Genomic DNA, 18,312 nt, shown 5'->3' on the forward strand with positions numbered 1-18,312 from the left:
AAATTGATCAATAATGACTTATTTAATTAAAAACATTGCAGCACACTTTCAGTTAGCACGTACATTATAATACAAAATACACATTAATGGAATATAATAAATTACAAAGTAAACTCAAATAAAAGTATCTTTGATTCAGAGTGAACAGATCAAAAAAAAACCAAACCTCCTATCGCAATGGGGTAACTCATCTCAACTATTGTTCTGCGTTGTTTTGAAAAAAAAGTGCTTCAGTAACAGATTCGCAAGTGCTCGCAATTGATTATGATATTTATCTTTATATAAGACTCTTAACTACACTTTATATTTCTGCAATATTTTCAGCTTTTAATATGTATCGTTCACTTAGTATTGATATATTTTCGTAACTAATAAAAAACCTTGAGCTCTCTGCTTTCGGCTCCAGCTTCAGCTTCTTTCGTTCCCTTTATATTCATATATATATTTTTATTTATATGCATAAGTTGCATGTTGTAATTATTTATAGTGATTTATATATAGATATATGTAAATATACCGATATATATATATAGATATATGTATACTGTTTAGAATTTGCTTGCACGCTAGCCATTACAGTGAAGTATGCTTAAGTTGGTTTCTGATTATGATTTGCTTGCATCCGTAAGTACCGAAAGTTATTTCCTCAAGTCCACGCAGGTTTTCTCCGTATTCGTGGTCGTCGTCGTCGTTGTATTTGTAGCCGTGCTGCTGCTCGTCTCCTCCAAGTCCTCGTTGTTGGGCTCGATTTCCTGTTCGGTGATGACAGTGACCAAATTCTCTGCTGCTTCTGTTTCCGAATAGACATAAGCATACTTTGAGTATTCGTTGACTTATGTAGGACTATATATGGCAATATATATATTTGAGGAGTGAACAACATAAATGTTTGAATTACCGCTTTGACATACATTCCAAACGCTCTAGCCAAGATCTAGAATCGTATATTGTAGGCAATGGCATAGGGAATTAAGCAAGAGAAAGTTCAGATTAGTTATTGAGAATAAATTCACTCAGGTCGTGAAACACAAACGAAATGCACAAACAACAACATCGAAAAGCAAATCAAGCAACGAAATAAGAATCCATTAAAACTTTTCGCTTTAAGAGAAAATATCAACTGAAGCAAACGAAAGAAAAAACTACAAAACTCAAGGAAAAGCACAAAAAAAAAAAGAGTATCAAAAATCATTCCGACAAATTCCGCACCATTCATATGCTGCTGCAGCAAGCTGGAGTGCGGCGGAGGCGGGGGACGTCCGTCGTCCCCTAAGTAGCCGGACATCTGCATTCCACTGCCGGACATGTCGATGCCCCCGTTGCCGGTGAGGACGCCTCTCTGAGAAGAAAGCTGCTGCTGCTGTTGCTGCTGTTGATGCAGTGCGTTCAGAGCGCCGCTCAGTTGGTGCTGGTGATGCTTGGCGGCCAGATTGGCCAGCTGCTGCTGCTGCAGCTCGCTGCTGAGACCCGGCAGCATAATGCCCTCTATATACATGTATGTGTGTGTGTGTGTGCGTGTGTTAAAGGAAACAGTCAGAAATATGCCATGCACATACAGGGTGACCAAGCAAAGGCGACTCATAGAATAATTCAACAGCTGAAGGTTATCAATAGCTACTGAAATACGGTCACTCTTGTTTGGCCAGCCCTTGGTCAATATTCAATTAGATGCAGAGGAATCGAAACTTTAGCTGAAGTTAAAGGGAACACCCGTAACTCTATACTAGATCTATACCTAGACCTGTGCCTATGCCTACTCACTTGAAGTGTGGTCGTAGTGGCCGTTCTGCTGATTCATCTTGGCCGGGGAGTCGGTGTTCAGCTGGGAGGCGGTGACCGAGCGCGTCTGCAGCGTGTTTGGCTTGGAATTGAGTGCTGAGCCGGGCGCACTGGGCAGGCCGCTGCTGGTGGCGCTGCTGCCGCCGCCGTTGGGCTCGTCGAGCAGCTGCCGGAGTCGTTGCAGCTGCGCCTCCAGCTGCCGATTGTGGTCCTCGAGTATCTGCATACGCGCCTCCAGGCGGCCCTTGTGCTGCCGCAACAGCTTTGCCTCGGCCATCATGTCCTGGTGCATAGAGAGAGAGAGAGAGAGTTTCATTTCGGCCCACTTCTGCTATGCCTAATCCCCATCTTACCTGGCCATGCTCGCCCTGGCTGGACAGACCCGTCATGCTGGAGCTGCTGGAGTGGTGCATGCCGTTGGACTCATCGGGCGTGCCGCTCTGCTGCTTGGTGCACAGCTGCTGGTACTCGGCCTGCAGATTGGCGTTCTCCTCCTCGAGGTCGCGGATGATCGCCTCCAGCTCCTCGCGCTGCTCCGCATCCATTGCGGCCATCACCTGGACCGGCGACTTGGGCGCGCTGCCATTGGTCGCGGGCAGCGCCTGGCAGTACTGTGCGATCAGCTGGTGCTCGTCGTCGCTGTCGGGCGTCGAGTTGGAGCCAGTTCCGCCGTACTCCACCTGGGCCAGCCGCGACGCGTACATCTCGAGGCGCGAGTGCATGTCGTTCTGCAGCTGGTGCGAGGTGTGCTGCGGACTGGGCGCCGGGCTCTCGAGTGCATCACCTATGGTACACAAATTGGAATTAGTCGAGGTAGGAGGCAGGCGAGGTGCTTCCTCTGCTTACCCTCTAGGACGCTCTGCACGGGCAGGTAGCCGACGCGTGGATGCTTCTTAAAGTATTTGCGACTCTTGAATTTGTTTTTAAGGGCGCGCGTAAAGTCGCGCACGTCCTCGGTGGATGTGGTCTAAGGAATGAGAAGGAAACGTTTAGTTTTTCGCTTTGGGCGCCTTCATTGCGCATACGCACCGTTGTGCAGTACTCGTGCATGGGATGGGTGAGCTTGTGGTTCTTGGCATTCCGCCCGAAGAAGAAACACTTTTGGCACATGTCAAAGTTGAAGCACTTGAGGCAGCGATACCGGAAGCCGACTATCGGATACTCTTTGCATATGTTGCACTTGGCCTGGTGCTTGGCCGCCTCCGCGGCAGCCAGGCGATGCAGCACGGGCAGCCAGACCAGACTCTGCGGCTCGTGCTGCAGCCAGCCGAGGAAATGCTGCAGCTCGATCGATATCTCCTGATTGCCATCGATGGCTTCCTGCGATATGCCCGCCTGCTCCAGGCACGAGCGCACCGAGGGCTCGATGTTAGAGCCCCCAAAGGCGGCCACCTCGCCCAGTTGACGCGGAACCTAGGTGGAGTGAGCAGAGCAATTATTTCATTTTCCAATCTTTCTGTCTCCCTCTTCTCCCTACACTCACCTGTATGCAATCGTGCAGCAGGAGTCCCAGGCGCCGCTGGTCCGCTCGCCGTTCGGTGTCAGCGACCAAGCGGAACAGGTATCGGTACTTCTCCTCGAGGTGGCCCTTGCAGAGCAGCACGAGGCCCACCTTAAAGCTGAGCACCCGAATTTGGCCGGTGCGCTGCGAGTCGTACACGTTCAGTATCCAGTTGATGGCCAGGTCGAGCATTAGCGTCAAATCAATTTTATCGATTGTCACGTAGAGCGAATGCAGCACCGTCGTCATGTCCGGTATGTCGATAAGCTTGTCGTTCTGGGCGCGCAGTCCGTGCCGGTCAAACGACTCGCACGCGGTGGCCATCGAGATGCGATCAAGCGCTGAGATTGCAGATTAATAGAGATTTTATATAAATCTTTGTATAATTTATATTCATTATAAATTTTTTTTTAGTATGTACTACTCAACCAATTAACTGATTTCTTTATCGAGGTCTTATCGTTGCTATTGACATCGCTTTTACAATTCAATTAGCATCAGCTACATCACATATTTTCTCTCCCTCTCTTTTTCGGTCTCCCTTTTGTCTTCCTCTTTGACTCTCTCCATCTCATTTCCTGTTTCCCTCTCTCTATCTTATTTTTTCTTTCTCTCTCTAGCTCACTTTCTCTTTCACCCTTCATCCATCTCTCTCTCAGTCTCGCTCTCTCTCTCTCTCTCCATCCATCAATCTATCTCTATCTCTCTCTCCATCTATCTCTCTCTCTATCTATATCTTTCTCTTACTCTCTCTCTCTCCTTCTCACTCTCCATTAATCTCTCTTTCTCACTCTCACTTTCCCTTTAAGAGCCTCAGAAGTTAGCTAAGTTCTCTGTTTTGGGCCACCTACCTAATCGCTTTTGGACAGCCCGTAGTTTCATGGCTGTGCGATAGGCTGAGAAGCGAATTTCGTTGAGGTCCGCCAGTCCCTTCATCAGTTCGATCATCTCGGGGTGGTCCCAGTGCGTGGTCTCGCGTTCATGGCTGTGGGCGAGTGAACGAGTTCAGTTTAGTTTCGGGCGGCAGGCGAAGGAAGGAAGGTGGCAACACTTACTCGATGTAGTAAGGCACGTTGGCGGCAGTCGTGGCACGCTCCCAGGGCGGCTTAACACTCTGGCCCAAATTGGGCAGTGGACCAATGGTGCCGCTGTTTGATGTATTGCGTCCATCGTCCCCGTTCTCGTGCGCATTGTTGGCTCCGGCCTGGCACAGCACCTTCTGACGTTCGTCCATCGCAATTTGCAGCAGTTTCATGCTGTAACCAGAAAATCGAGTCAGCGATAGCTCTCTCTCTCTCTCTTTCTCTCTCTCTCTCTCTCTCTCTCTCTCTCATTCTCTGCGGCTGACCAGAGAATCAGCGCGCACTTACCGTGTATTCAAGTCCTCCAGCTTGGACAGGCACGGCGTCGGCACCAGCACCTGATTGGCGGTGAAGAACGATTGCTGCTCGTTGCAGTCGTCCAGCAGAGCGCTGGCCGTGGTCATCTTGTCCCGCAGCCGCTGCAGCTGCTGCATCTGATCATTAGCCTCGCCCACGGACGACGGCGTCTGCCAGGCGAGCTGTGTTTGCTCGGCCAAGGCGACGCGAGAGGTCAAGTCCTCCAGGACCTTTTGGAATTGGCGCATTTTCTGCAAGAGACAAGTTGAGAAATAACCCAATTAGCAAGCGAAATAAATGGACATACAAAATGGCCATGAAAGCAGCTATAAATAGATCAATTATGTGGGAAGAAATTATGATTTATGAGTGGGATTGTAGCCTTAAAGCTGGAGCGGAAATTCCTCATAATTAATATACGCGAGCAAAATTAAGAGAAATCGGAAACATAGAGAAACATTGTTTGAATCAAATATTATGCATATTCAAACCAAGTTTATGTTTCTCTCTAACTTTTCTTAAGCTAAGCTCTCATCCTTCCCTATTTGTAGCCAATCAGCTCAACTAAGTATCCCTTTTTATGTTAACTTAAGAGTCAAAAACATGTGCTCAAATTTTCAGCTGTCTGATGCCTCACGTTGAGCTGAGACTTTTCATTTTTGCAGCTGTTTCTGCAGCCATTATTCGATTCGCGATTATATGGCATATCTAATTCAATTTGAGCAATCGATAGCTCAAGCAGCTGCTTCTCTGATCTGCAAATAATTTACTTGAATGTCTTCAGACTCAGAGACTCCTTCAATATGCAACTAGCCAATTAGACAATCAACTCTTTGTTTACTAATTAAATCGTAATAATTTTGATCATAATTAACTCTTCAGATTGAGTGCTGCACAAACTGAAAACTATTTACATAAATATGTATTTCTGTATGCGGCTTTGTCGGACATTTATTGATTGCTGTTCTTATTGTAAATTAGTTTTGGAGTGATCAGTGCTTCGGCAGAGAGCTCTTCCCAGCCATTGTCTCAATTTGTTTGCTGGCGCTGTCTCAGCTCGGATAAGCTCTCTCAGTATGGCTGGCGCATTACGCATACGCCGCATTGTACACATTGTTGGGGCCAATAATGCCGGCAAGTGACGTGGCGCGACTCCAATGAAGCGAGCCATCATTTTAACTTGGGCATAAGTTAATCAGAGTCTTTATTTACGCTGCTTTTATGCCAGCAGCTCTGCCGCTGCCGACGCTGCTCCAAGCAGGCTCTTCATTAGCAGTAAAAGGCAAAGAGCAGAGACTGCAGGAAGCAAGGATGCTTGCAGCAGGTGTCGCCTTTACCGGCAAGCGAGTGACAACGTTTTATTTCGCACATTTTCATCATGCTCCCTGCCAAAGCAGACCATTTAGCGGTGGGGGGCTGCTGGAGTTTGCAGCAAAAACTTTCATTGCCGTCATTCTGCATGCAAAATGCATGCAACAAGCAAAATGCATTTACGCCCAACTCGCAACTTTGCCACAGCCAGCTGAATGGCATGCTGCATGTAGCGTGCAGCATGCAGAATGCCACGCAATTTACTCTATTATTTAATTTAGTTATAGTTTATAGTTCTAGCTGCTCGCTCGCCAACTCTTTTTTCTCTCACTGTAATTCGATTTGCAGAAAGTTTGTGTTTATGATTTTAAACTTTGCCGCTTCTGCTGGCGCCCCGAGGCAACTTTCTGCTCTATAATGCATGCAGCGGCAACTTTGCATGTGTTGAACTGTCTCGACGCTCGCGTCTCCTGCCGCCAGCCAGGTGCACATGAGCGACAGTTGAGCGTGGCCATTTGAACTTTTGACAGGCATTTTAGCAAGATCTAATATGATGTTATTTACGTGCTTTGTTTGCCCCGAACACAATTTGCATATATTCAAAGTTTGCAAATTAATGTTTTAATAGGAATTCTAAAGGGTTAGAGTCTATGCTGATAATTGTGTTTCCTTTAGAATCGAAGAGCTTGTAACTTTATTTAATCAAGAGTGGACTTCCTTACGCATATTGTTATTGTTGCTTTGCCTTGGGGCTGCTCAATTATGAATATTTTGCTCTGTTGCAACATGGCTGCATTTTTCAATTGCTTCTTTTGTGCTCTGAAGTTTTGTGGTTCGGCTAATTAAGTGTAAACATGTTCTGGAGCTGCAATTAATTGCGCATTTGCTGCCACAAAGAAGCGCAGCCACCGCAGCGGGAAGCGGACGCTTTGCATTTCTGTTTAATTAGCCAAAAGGGGGCAACAACAACAACAGCAACAGCAGCAGCAACAAAGACAAAGGCAATCAGGGAGACGTCGCTGTCGCTCAACTCTGCGCCGCAAGCTGCTCGCAGCGGCAATCAATAATTTGATGTTTACAATAAATATGCAACATGGCCCGCCCACCTCTCGCCCACCTCTCCCATCTGTCCCACCTGGCGTCGCACTAATTAGTGGCAACAAAGACAGGCAACTGTTTGATATCGTTGCAGCCCGATATGGCGAGGCCGCCCGATTGCAGGGCAATGCACCTGCCTGGAGAAGCCCGCATAACTTTTTTTTTACAGTTTTAATCAATGGCAACAAAGCAAAACCGCCTCAAAGATGCGTGAGAATGGGCCCGGAATCCTTGCAAAGCCAATATGGCGGCCCAGCCGGGGCGTGGCTGCGAGCGCCTTTTGTGCACTCACAAAATACATTCAGCCGGCTTCAAATTATGCTTGAGCAGCGCCCGCCACATCTTGGCCGTGGCCAGTGGGGCCAGCCAAGCCGCAAAAGTTGTCCACATACTTTCTATGGCATCGCAGCCAAATGGACAAGCCAGGCCAGCAGGAATTGAAGAGGAAAAAAGCAGAGAGCTTAAACAGGCAGAGAGCCTAAATGAGAAACAAAAGAAGATGCGTAGATTTACATATTTAAATGTCTAATAAAACTGACAACTTTTATGTCCACCCTCGCAGCAATGCATGTTAATATTCAAGCTAAATATAAATCACAAATTAAATATACAGAAAAATGTTTTGCAATTGGAATATAAATATTCCCTAATGCAATTGCATTCCCAATTAGATTCCAATTAGACTGGGCTAATTTGAAAATGCCTTTTCGGGTTTTGCGAATGTAAATAGTTGCAATAAACAATGTTTATGCATAAACGGAGTATTAAATTAATATTAATTCCCTCAACTCAGAAATGCAGCTGCAATCTCGTCCAATGCTCAATCGAGTTATGCACTTTGGCTTGGGCAAGAGCAGAGAATGCGCTTAATTAAAAGTATATGGCATACATAATGCTGCTTATTAGTTTATGGCAGAGTCTGCTCATAGAATATGCAGAGTTATCTGCAACATGTTGCTAAGCGGCAATTAGTCAGTACACAAACCTCGTTTTCGTCGCGCAACATGCCAACAATTTGTAGAAACATTCGCTCCGCATCGTTCTGCGGGTCGCAGTTCGAGTAGGTGTCGTCCATGAGTGTGATGTCGCCGATGCGACAGTGGAGCTGCTCCTCCGACGAGGAGGAGTACAGCGACAACATGTTGCGTCGTCGCCGTTCGTCTGCAACATGTTGCAGAGCAACATCAACAGCTAGCGAGCGTGTCGCTGGCGTTGGCTCTGCTGCTGCCTCTGCCTCTGCTGCTGCTGCTGTTGATGTAGTTGTGGTTGTTGTTGCTGCTGCTGCTGCTGATGCTGTTGCTGCCTCGTCATCGGCATCTGCCTCGTCGCAGCCGCTGCTGCTGAGCTGCGAGTAGCTGAGGCTCAATTGACTGCACTCGTCGTGCTCTTCCTCATCGTGATCCAGATCCAAATCAAGTTCCAGCTCATGCTCCAGCTCCGTGCCGCCGGTGCCGCTGTCGCCGCTCTGCGAGCTGGCCTTTGCCTGACCACTGGCTGTCGATGTTGTTGCCGCCGCTGCTGCGTTGGCCACCACCACCGCCAGTTGATTGTAGGCCTGTGATTCGCCGCTGCTGCTGCTGCTGCGACTGCGCCGCTTCATCGAGCGAAACGGCGACAGCAAGCGACGACGCGTGCTGCCCGTGGGCGTGGCGTAGGGCGGCTGCTGCAGCTGCTGCTGCTGAGACGGTGCGCCAGCATAGCGTTCCAATGACCTTGACTTGCTGTGATTGCTGTAGATCGTGGCACCAACATGACTTCCAGCCACCGCTGCCTCCGCTCCCTTGCCACCGTCGCGCGCCGTCTCTCGCTGCTTTCTGCCAGCATCAATGTGCGCGTTCTCTATAATTTCGCCTGCCTCGTCGCTGGAGCTCTGCGACAGTGGCGCTGCCGGCGCAGTTGCAGCAAATAGTCGCATAGTTGTTGTTGTTGTTGTTGCTGTCGATGTTGTTGTTGCCGTTGCTGTTGCTGCTGCTGCTGCTGCTGCTGCTATTGCTTGTGTTAATTAATCTTTCTACTATTATGCAGATTTCAGGTTTTCTTTATTTTTATATTTTCTTCTTCTTCTTTTTGTTTTATTCTTAAGCACTTGGCTGCATCGTTTTAGGGCACATTCTTGCGTAATGAACGCTTCTATTTTTACAGACCGGTTAGACAGGATTGTTGGCGCTTCCTTTAACTATACTGGACAAATATGGCCAGGCATTAGGCAAACAGTTAAGGAAAACAAGAAACTACTACTACTACTACACACACTCGCTCATCGACGGCTCAAATAAGCCACTCAATTACGCCGAAAATCTCTCAGGGCTTCCCGCTCTGTAAACACGGCCTAGCGTTAATTATCCAGACATCTTCGGAATGTTTATTAAACACGTTGTTGTTGCTGTTGTTGTTGTTGCTGTTTGTGGAGTCAACTAAGGTTGTCGGCTGCATTTTGTTTGCACAATTGCTGGGCGTGTGTAAATTATGTTGGGCAATATTTGCCCCTAGATAAGTTCTTCAATGTTTCAGACACCAAGTTGAGATGTTCTACAGCGAACCGTGACATTGTCGCTGTCACAATTTCCGAGACACACAAACACACACACACATACATGTGTGACATGTGTGTTTGCCAGCCAGAGAGACAGAGAAGGTGGGAAAGGTTAGTGGAACGACAGCAAGTACATGGGAAAGTCAATTTAGTCGAGGAGCTATGAATAATGTAAATTGAATCAACTAATTTGAATATCAACGCTGCTCAATAGATATTTGTGGATAACATATTTGATACTACGAGAGGTATTTGCTGTAGCTTGTAATCAGCTCGAGATACATACGCATACAGATAAGGTTTACCCCGTAAAGCTCTTATGTATTTTGATAAAAATTTCATAAAATTTCGCTTGTTTCCAGGCAAGCTTCAATAAAAACGAGGGCAGTCTTATGTCAACTTTGAGTCGATGCACTCGGGGGAAAAAAAAGTGTCAAGTAGTTAGTGCTTATAACTAAGCAATGACCGCACAGAAAATGAAGGCGGAATGAGTAAGGCGTAGCATGAAAAGGAAAAGATGATATTACAGAATGAAGTGACAAAAAGCGCAGTAGACGAAAGCTCATTAAAATTCTAAGCCGTAAAGCAAAACAAAGTTTTAACCAAAGTCAAGAGCGGTACGTGAGCAGCTGGGGAGGAGGGCCAGAGGCGGAGGCGGAGGCGGGGCTGGCAACTGTCCGAGAGACAAGTAAGCTAACAAGCCATTGAGTGACGGGCCAGACGGACCGGTTGAAAGAACTTCTCAAACACAAAATGGAAAAAAATGGAAAAATGAAAAAGGCAAACGAAACCGAAACAAAAACAAAAACAAAAACCAAATACCTGAATACCAACAAGTAATGCCGGTAATGACATTGTAACGGTATTTATTACAACATTACAACAGCGGCTGACAAGCGTCTAATTAGTTGCGGCAACATGCGACGCTCATGCAACATTGTTGCTGTGTTTGTTTGGGCCGTGCATAAATTAGTGCCACAATTTCCCGCAGCTTTCCACAGAAAATTGGAGACTACCCACCTCCACCCGCCCCCCGCCACCTCCACTTGCTGGCTAATTGAAAGCGCGCCCCACGCACTTGCAACAAAAATACTCTTGATTGCGATTGACGGACAACAGGAGTTTTTGCGGCGTGTCCATGAAAATTAGTAACTATTATTATCGGGCTTATCAACAGTTATTGTCATTTGCGAATGCAGCAGGAATTGTTTACGAGGAAAACGCATTTCCCAGCCGATTGATGTACTGCGACGTGGACACGCACATGAGCAAAATGCAAAATGAATTTCGCTCGTTTATCGCCCATTGTTGCAGTGTTTTCTTCTAATTTATAAAATATGCATATGCCAGCTGAACCGAGAACGTTGCGACTCGCATACTCAAATCCGTGCCGGACTGCGATGCAACAGCGGAATGTGCCACAGCAGCTGGACATTGCCTTTTTGCTTTTGCTTTTGATATGCAAATATTTAGTAAAAACTAAAAAAAAAACAAACACTTGAATCGCTGCAAATAAAGGGGAAATGGAATGCATTTCAGTCACATGTGGATTGAGTAATTGAATTGCAAAGGATACCCCTGGGCATGGCTGGCCAGCACATTGACTGTTGTTGGCAATTAGCTGGCCATTCATACAGCTTGGAGTCGACGAATATTTGCAATTGGAAATCAGCAGAGCTCAGCTCAAATAATTTGTCAAGCTGATAGAGCGTCGCGGTCTTGGCAGATTAGATCGCTCCAGCTGCTTTCCGATTCACAGCACATGTGTCGGGCGGGCATCTAATCTGGAATCTAGGCAATGCCTCAAGATTTTCACTTTCAGCGCGACTAATACGAAATGCGCGTCACATCAGTTGGTGCCAAATTGTTTAGTGTCGATTGCCAGAGAGAGAAATAAAACGAGCAGACATCATCAAGTTTATATGGCGCGCTTGCGCTTGGTTTTATTTATGGTAAATCCGTTTACCTGCGCCAAACAGAGCTCCCATATTATATCAATTTATCAAGCGCAGCTTCAAAAGAAGCAAAAAGAAGAAGAAAAAAGTAATTAAGTGGCCAAAGCTTTCGGCCCTGGGGCCGAAGACAATGCGAATAGAAAGCCTGCGGTCACATCCCATAACTCGTCACGATCCCCAGGTGTCTGATTTTCGAACGTTCCACAAAGGGCACACATGCCGACAGAGAGAGAAAGAGACAGAGAGAGAGAGAGAGAGAGAGAGAGGGGGCAGATCGAGAGAGATCAACAGCCGTGACAAGAATACGAGCAATAATTCAAGCATGGAAAGTCTAGGCAATCGCCAGAGAAATGCTGATTCATGGCCCGCAATGATAAACCACGACAGCAGTGAGACTCTGAGCCAAGTTCAAGTCACAAAGTTGCAGCTGCAACTATTGATAAGAGCCGCGGCACGTGCCACAGATAGTGGTAATAAAAATTGATTGAGGCGCCGCCGTCGCAGTTTCATTGAAAACTTTCTGAGCTTTGCTGTTGGCATTTTTAATCAGTCGCTGGATAATTTTTGTGAGAAATTGCCAAGACTCGTCGTGCCAACGACTGTGGCTCGTGCAGTGCATTCAACTCTCAATTGAATTCTCAGTAATGAAACACAACAGCAGCAAAATATTCCAGCCCAAGAATACAAAATAAAAACCGAGCGAAGCAACATGGGACGACACGCTGCGAGTATTGCAGATTATTATATTTACATGCACACAATATGCAAACCGGAAATTTTCGTCAGTTTTATTCAATTTATTGTGATTCAATGGAATGAAATAAGAGGGAAATAAAAGCAAGAGTGCATAATGTATGCCACAGCTCTCTCTTTCTCTCTCTCTCTCTCTCTCTCTCTCCCACTCTCCATTTGACATTTGTTTGGTTGGTTTCGGGCCCTGCGCTCCGTTTCGCTTTTGCTTTTTGCCTGGCGAGTGATACTGGTTCTGGATGCCCGCCCATGCATAATTTTACAGTTCTCGACTCTGCGCAGCTCGGCCCATTGTCAATGCATTTACACACACACAGAGGCAGAACAAGGGAAATGGAAATCGAGTGTATGTTTGGGTGTGGAAAGCGGTGTATTTTGTTATTGTTTTGCTTCAAATGTGTTTTGCCACGCTTAATGGATGTTGCTCTCCATACAAGGCCACGAGCACAGACCGAGCCGTCCATGGATGTTCCATATAGATCCAACTCTGCGATAAGCCACCAGACGAACATCTGAGCTAACGAACCTGTCCCCCCCTCCCCTATATCGTTAGATAAGCAATGTAATTTTCATAAATAAATGCTAAGCATTTGTGCTCTGATATCATCGATGCAATAAATAAAATTTTATTTAACAACTTTCGTGTTGGCTTTGCTTGCTCGCTCTCTCATGTGAATCTATTGGTATTTTAATTACGTTTTCAAATTACAGATTTTCCAAAAGGAATTAGAGATGGAATTTTCGAATTTATACAGAATTTCATTTCGTTCTTTGGCTCTGGAGTCAAGCATGACTCAAGCTCGTGTCGAGTCGATACAAGTCCCATGCGTCATGCGCCCAATTGCAAACCGAAAGACATGTGGCACGCCCACTGCCACACACACACACACATACACACACACACACACACATACATCAATAACGGCGGGCGCCAGAAATTGGCGTTGAGAAAATGATATATCAAATATAAAATGCGAGTTTTTGTTCTCTATGTGTCTTTGGTCTGTGTCTAGTTTTTGCTCGAAACGTAAACCAAACAAGAAGTGGGCAAAAGGACGCCGCTCTGACCATGGCCAGCAATAAAAGTCAAGAGTGCCAGGCGACATGGCACAATTTATCACAAACAAATGATCGCAACGAGCCGCTGCATGAAATGGAGACTACGAAACTGGGAATGGCTGAGGCGGCAGCCGTTCGGAATGGCAATTCGAATTGGGAAGAAGGAGGTCACTCCCAGTGCTAGTCGGCATGCTGCTGCTATTCAAGGCTGTCAGACCCTGGGGGCGTGGGCGTGGCCGGGTGCAAGCCGCTGCGCTGTGCCATGCTTAAAAGGCTTTTGGTTAAACGAATTTTCATATCAATTTCGTGTGCTCGCTGGGCGGAGGCGGAATGCCAGCCAAATGGAATCAATTGTTGAGTTTTCCCGTGGCCGTGCAGCGCTCACAGACTTCAGGCGGAAAATAACGTGGAAAATTTACAAGATGTTTTCGTTGCGATAAATAAAGTTGCAAATGTGAGCTGCATCAGCTGGCAGGCCATTCGATATGCGCCTCCTGCTCAAGCCCCGCCTACCCCTCGCACAGCGGCGAGCTGCACTTTTGTGTATCCGTCTGACAGCAATTTGCCACAAATTGCTGCTACGCATTCAAACAAATTGAAGCTCTGCTGCATGTGAGTGTGTGTGTGCGAGTGTGTGTGTACGAGTGTGTGTGTGTGTGTTGGGCTTAGAAAACTGGTCCAGCCTTCTAGGACCTCAAGACTTGTTTATTGGTCATATTCACATACTCCACATTCACGCAAATATAGTTGAAACTCTGAGCCCAGGTGGGCGTGGCTATATTAGTTCATTGTGTGTGGCCCAGCCAGGATGTTCTTGCTGTCTGTCCTATTGATTGCCAGAATCACAATGGATTCATTTATGGCAAAGACTTTGCATCTGATGGAGTCCAAGATTCAAATAATTGACTCTTGTCTAAATCTTTAACAGCTATCGAGGAATCATTTGCATTGCAATCAATATATCAATATTAATATCTATGAAATTGCAAGTCTAATCAAAGGGCATTCATTGTTGGCTTTTCCTAGAAAATACCAAACACCAAGCCCTGTTTAGGTTTATGGCCAAGCGCAGAGCCAGATAAGATATGGTGCTGCTGCTTCTTCGGAATCCAAGTGCAGAAAGTAATTTTCGCTTATTTTATGAGGCCGCATTTTGATAAATAATAAATGCATACGAGATGTGCCACGCATGAAAATGTGCCATGCCGTCGAGTGGGGAATTTATGACGCGTTACCTAAAGCAGCTGTGGGCCACGGCCAGCTGGCGAAATTAGTCAAAAGTGGCAATTAAACTTCTGCTGTTTCACATATACATACATATATACATACATATATTTAATCTGTCCAATTAGAGAACTACATACATATTTGCAGAGCTGAGCAACTATTGTTGGGCAGTGTGGCCGGCGCTCTGTAAAAGTTTGCCAGCAACCAGAATTGTCGCACGTATCAAGTGCAGCAAGGGATCTGGTCAGTCTCTATGTACGTGTGAGCGCTCGGATGCATGTTCTTTTGTTTGCGAAAATTATTTTATAATCATTTTATCACATTTTCAAACCAAGTGCCCAGCTGCCGCCAGAAGTACAACAACAACAACAACAACGGCAGCAGCAGCAGCCACATCGACATGGCGTAAAGTTTTCAGGACACACACCTGCTGCCCGGGCAGCAGAGATGCTAGCGAGGCTGCTAGGAGCATTGGCAGGATGCCGAGTACCACAATAGTTTGTCTCCCTCTCTCTCTCTCTCTGGCAAGTTGACGGCAACTTTGGGCTCCTATTGATGCCATGCGGGCTGAGGGCTAGAGCCCAGCTCACGTTCAGACAGAAACACACACACACACACAGAGAGAGTGAAGCACACGTTTATGGCATCGAATCTTCATTTTCGTTAGACAATGACAAAAATGGAGCATAATAGATAAAATTAAGTGCAAGTGCAGCAAAGAGAGAGAGAGAGAGAGAGGGCACACAACAGATAAAGGCGAGCGCAAGGCGTGGAACTTTGTCCTTGCCTCGAGTGAGTTAAGCATCGCATAAAGCCATTAATAAAGTGTATTGAATGGCTTTCAGCTAAATGCAATGACATCAGGCCAAGTGCCGGCTCCAGCGCCTGCCTGACAAAAATAAAAATCCTTTTGTGCTTGGCAGCATTTAGCGCCATCGCCGGATAAACAAAAGGATATATGTAATGTACATAGAACGACAGCGATATAGTATATCTATATTAAATGCAAAGCATATAACAACAATGCCACAAGACTCGAAATATACTTCCCAGACCATCTATATAATGCCCGACACTCTCCGTATTGCTAAGCGGTTTCATGGCATTCAAGTGCTCAGCCAAGGAATCGATTTGGGCATTCAGGGAAGCTGAGTTTAGCAATCAATTTATTATTCCATCCTGTGGCTACTGCTGCAAAATAATTTTGCATATCATTTAGCTCAGGTCCTTGGCAAGGCTGAGCACGAGCCTGAGCACGAGCCCTAGCCCAGGCGAACTTTTGAACTTTGGCAAGAATAGGACGAGTGCTGACCTTTACATCGCAATTAGCTGCGTGGGTTTATTTTCTTTTTCCTTTCTTGATTTCCAAAAATGTTGCCAGGCCAAAGCGCAAACTCTTTGTGTTGAGTTGAGCGTTTCGCACCTACGCCACCCCAGCACGAGCAATCATCATTTTAATGAGCTATAAAAAAGTCCTTTGAGAGCCAGTTTAACAGCCGGCGTGTGCGAGTACTTTTTGACGAGAAGGCGTTAAGCGAAAGTTCGCATACAACTTGTATAACAACAATAACAGTAACGGTAACAGTAACGGTAAGAGACAGGCAGATCAGCTGAGCACCTGGAATGCAGAAACAACAACCGTTTGAAAGTGCCTGCTGCGACTTTTCTGCGCTTTTGGCCAAATAATTTAGTCACAATATTTTATGGCTCAATTTCCGTTTGCTCAACTTCCGCCCGCCAACTGCAATGGGCCGCAACGAATGCGCCCAAAAAGCAAGTGGAAGTTGTTGTGGATGATTAAACAGAGCCAGACCCAGTTCAACTACAAAGTGAGGAGAGAAAGGGAGAGCGAGAGAGAGAGAGAGAGAGGGAATAGTACAGACAGACAATGACAAAGTTTTGCTCCACCAAGCCTAGATTTGACTGCCATTTGTTTCTTTTGTGAAAAATGATAAATTTGCTGAGATCTATTTCAGCATTTTTTCTTCTGTTTCTCTTTTTTTGTAACTTTTGTTTGTTTCTCTGTTTGTTTATTTGTTGGGTGTGCCGCTTAATGACTTTATGCTGAATGCTCCAGGAATGAACAACGCAACAGAGCCGAGCCTGACATTGCTCAAAGTGAGGCATTTTCAGCCGTTGTTATGTTTAACATTGTCATTATCATTATCATAATTAATGTTATTTCGATTATGGCTGATAATCTGTTTAACATTTCAAGGCTGGGCTTCAGAACGACGTAGATTGAAATTTTGTATTCAATTATTTCGAGCGTCGTTAAATGAAAATAAATTAATTACAAGAAAATAATGAACAGCAATTGGAAGTGAAATGCCCATTAAATAGAGACAGGAATATTCGCTGCTGTTGCCATTCAATTTAACATCATAACAATAATAATAGTTCAGGATTATTATTTAGTTATTCAAGCAATGAAATTATTTAATTTGTTTACTTCAACTCTGCAAACCCAAAGAGTCAAAGAAAAGAGCAACGACTCGAAAGTTTATCTTTAATTAGTGTTTCTCAATCGTTAGGCATATTTGCTCAGCTAAACATATACGCATATTCTGCGCTCTCAAGTGCCTGGGCCATAAATCATTTTCGCATCAATCTGAGAAATTAATATGCAAACATTTAATTGCGACTGCAACCGTTAAGTCAGCTTACGATTTGTTTCGGCCTGCTGTTCACTAATTAAGTTGTGCTAAGCGCATTTGCAGCTAACAAATGTGAATGCGTAAATACAGAGATAGAGAATGCCTGGACAGACGAGTGCAACACACACACTCTCTCTCTCTTTCACTCTCTCTGCCTCTCTCTAAAAACTAGCCAAGCGAATCAACGAAACAACTTGGGAATAGCCAACGGCCGATGACTATAAATGGCTCTGGGATTGGGATTGGGCAGCCGTAATATATTTGCATTAACCCAGTGACACATTTGGACATAATCTGATTAATTGGCGTGTAAAAGAGAAATAAATCGAGCGCACTAATCAAGCGCAAATGGAGCAACCCAAAGATGTTGCAGTCGCAGCAGCAGCAGCAACAGCTCCACTCGATTGGAGCTCACACCCACGCCCACGACATTAGAGAATTAGTTAGAGTCGCCATGCGAGTGGCTTCAAATTTCCAGCTAGTCATAATTTGATTCAATCTAAGCCGTCTGCTGACTGGCGACTGCCTGCCTGACTGCCTTCCCGGCTGCTAGTCAATTTTTTTTCTATTTCGTATTATATTTTTCACAATTAATTGATGTCAACGGCTTGCAGCAAACCAGGAAGATTGAGCAACCAGACCGCAAAACGGCGTCGCTATCGATACACACACACATATATATATATATATATATGTATATAGATATATATAGATATCGTCGGTTTGGCAACTTCATCAAAGAGACGCGTCCAACTGGCGGCGTTTGTCTTTCTTGTGGCTGCATTGGCTTCAGCCTCAGCCGCAAAATCAATCAGGCGTGGCAAAGTAGCGCACTTTTCACTCAGTCTCCAGTGCTCAGCCCACCACGCCCTGCAGCCATGCCGCCCACATTTTCAATTTATTAAATGACATTTGTTTTGTTTTGTCTCTCGCCCAGCTCGCTAGATCCATGCCCGGCTAGGCATACAGCCAGGCATATTTGTGCCTATGGCCCCAAAGCATCAATTTTTAATTTCATTAGCGTGCCGCGGCCTCTGAGCCCCACTTTTCGTTTTTCATTATC

General features: G+C 45.7%; 1 protein-coding gene across 18 annotated transcripts in view; it reads right to left on the reverse strand.

Annotated features, from left to right (window-relative positions):
- Positions 1 to 18,312, reverse strand: part of Dys (Dystrophin) — a 163,089-nt gene continuing 144,777 nt past the window's right edge. For 9 of the 18 annotated variants that reach the window (XM_089265545.1, XM_018111938.3, XM_089265598.1 and 6 more), the window contains 11 exons: positions 4,651 to 4,910; positions 4,336 to 4,536; positions 4,132 to 4,265; positions 3,263 to 3,621; positions 2,809 to 3,192; positions 2,626 to 2,746; positions 2,133 to 2,563; positions 1,762 to 2,062; positions 1,210 to 1,485; positions 899 to 934; positions 1 to 790 (listed from right to left, as the gene is read on the reverse strand). In XM_089265545.1, coding sequence (XP_089121671.1) covers positions 924 to 934; positions 1,210 to 1,485; positions 1,762 to 2,062; positions 2,133 to 2,563; positions 2,626 to 2,746; positions 2,809 to 3,192; positions 3,263 to 3,621; positions 4,132 to 4,265; positions 4,336 to 4,536; positions 4,651 to 4,910 — 2,478 coding nt within the window. In that variant the 3' untranslated portion in view covers positions 1 to 790; positions 899 to 923. Of the gene's footprint in view, positions 791 to 898; positions 935 to 1,209; positions 1,486 to 1,761; positions 2,063 to 2,132; positions 2,564 to 2,625; positions 2,747 to 2,808; positions 3,193 to 3,262; positions 3,622 to 4,131; positions 4,266 to 4,335; positions 4,537 to 4,650; positions 4,911 to 8,053; positions 9,250 to 18,312 lie in introns of those variants that run through there. The other 9 variants (XM_089265584.1, XM_089265578.1, XM_089265572.1 and 6 more) reach the window with 4 other exon arrangements.

The sequence above is a fragment of the Drosophila navojoa genome, chromosome 2, assembly GCF_054131105.1.
Source record: "Drosophila navojoa isolate 15081-1374.11 chromosome 2, UAZ_NAV_1.0, whole genome shotgun sequence".
NCBI classification, from domain to species: Eukaryota; Metazoa; Arthropoda; class Insecta; order Diptera; family Drosophilidae; genus Drosophila; species Drosophila navojoa.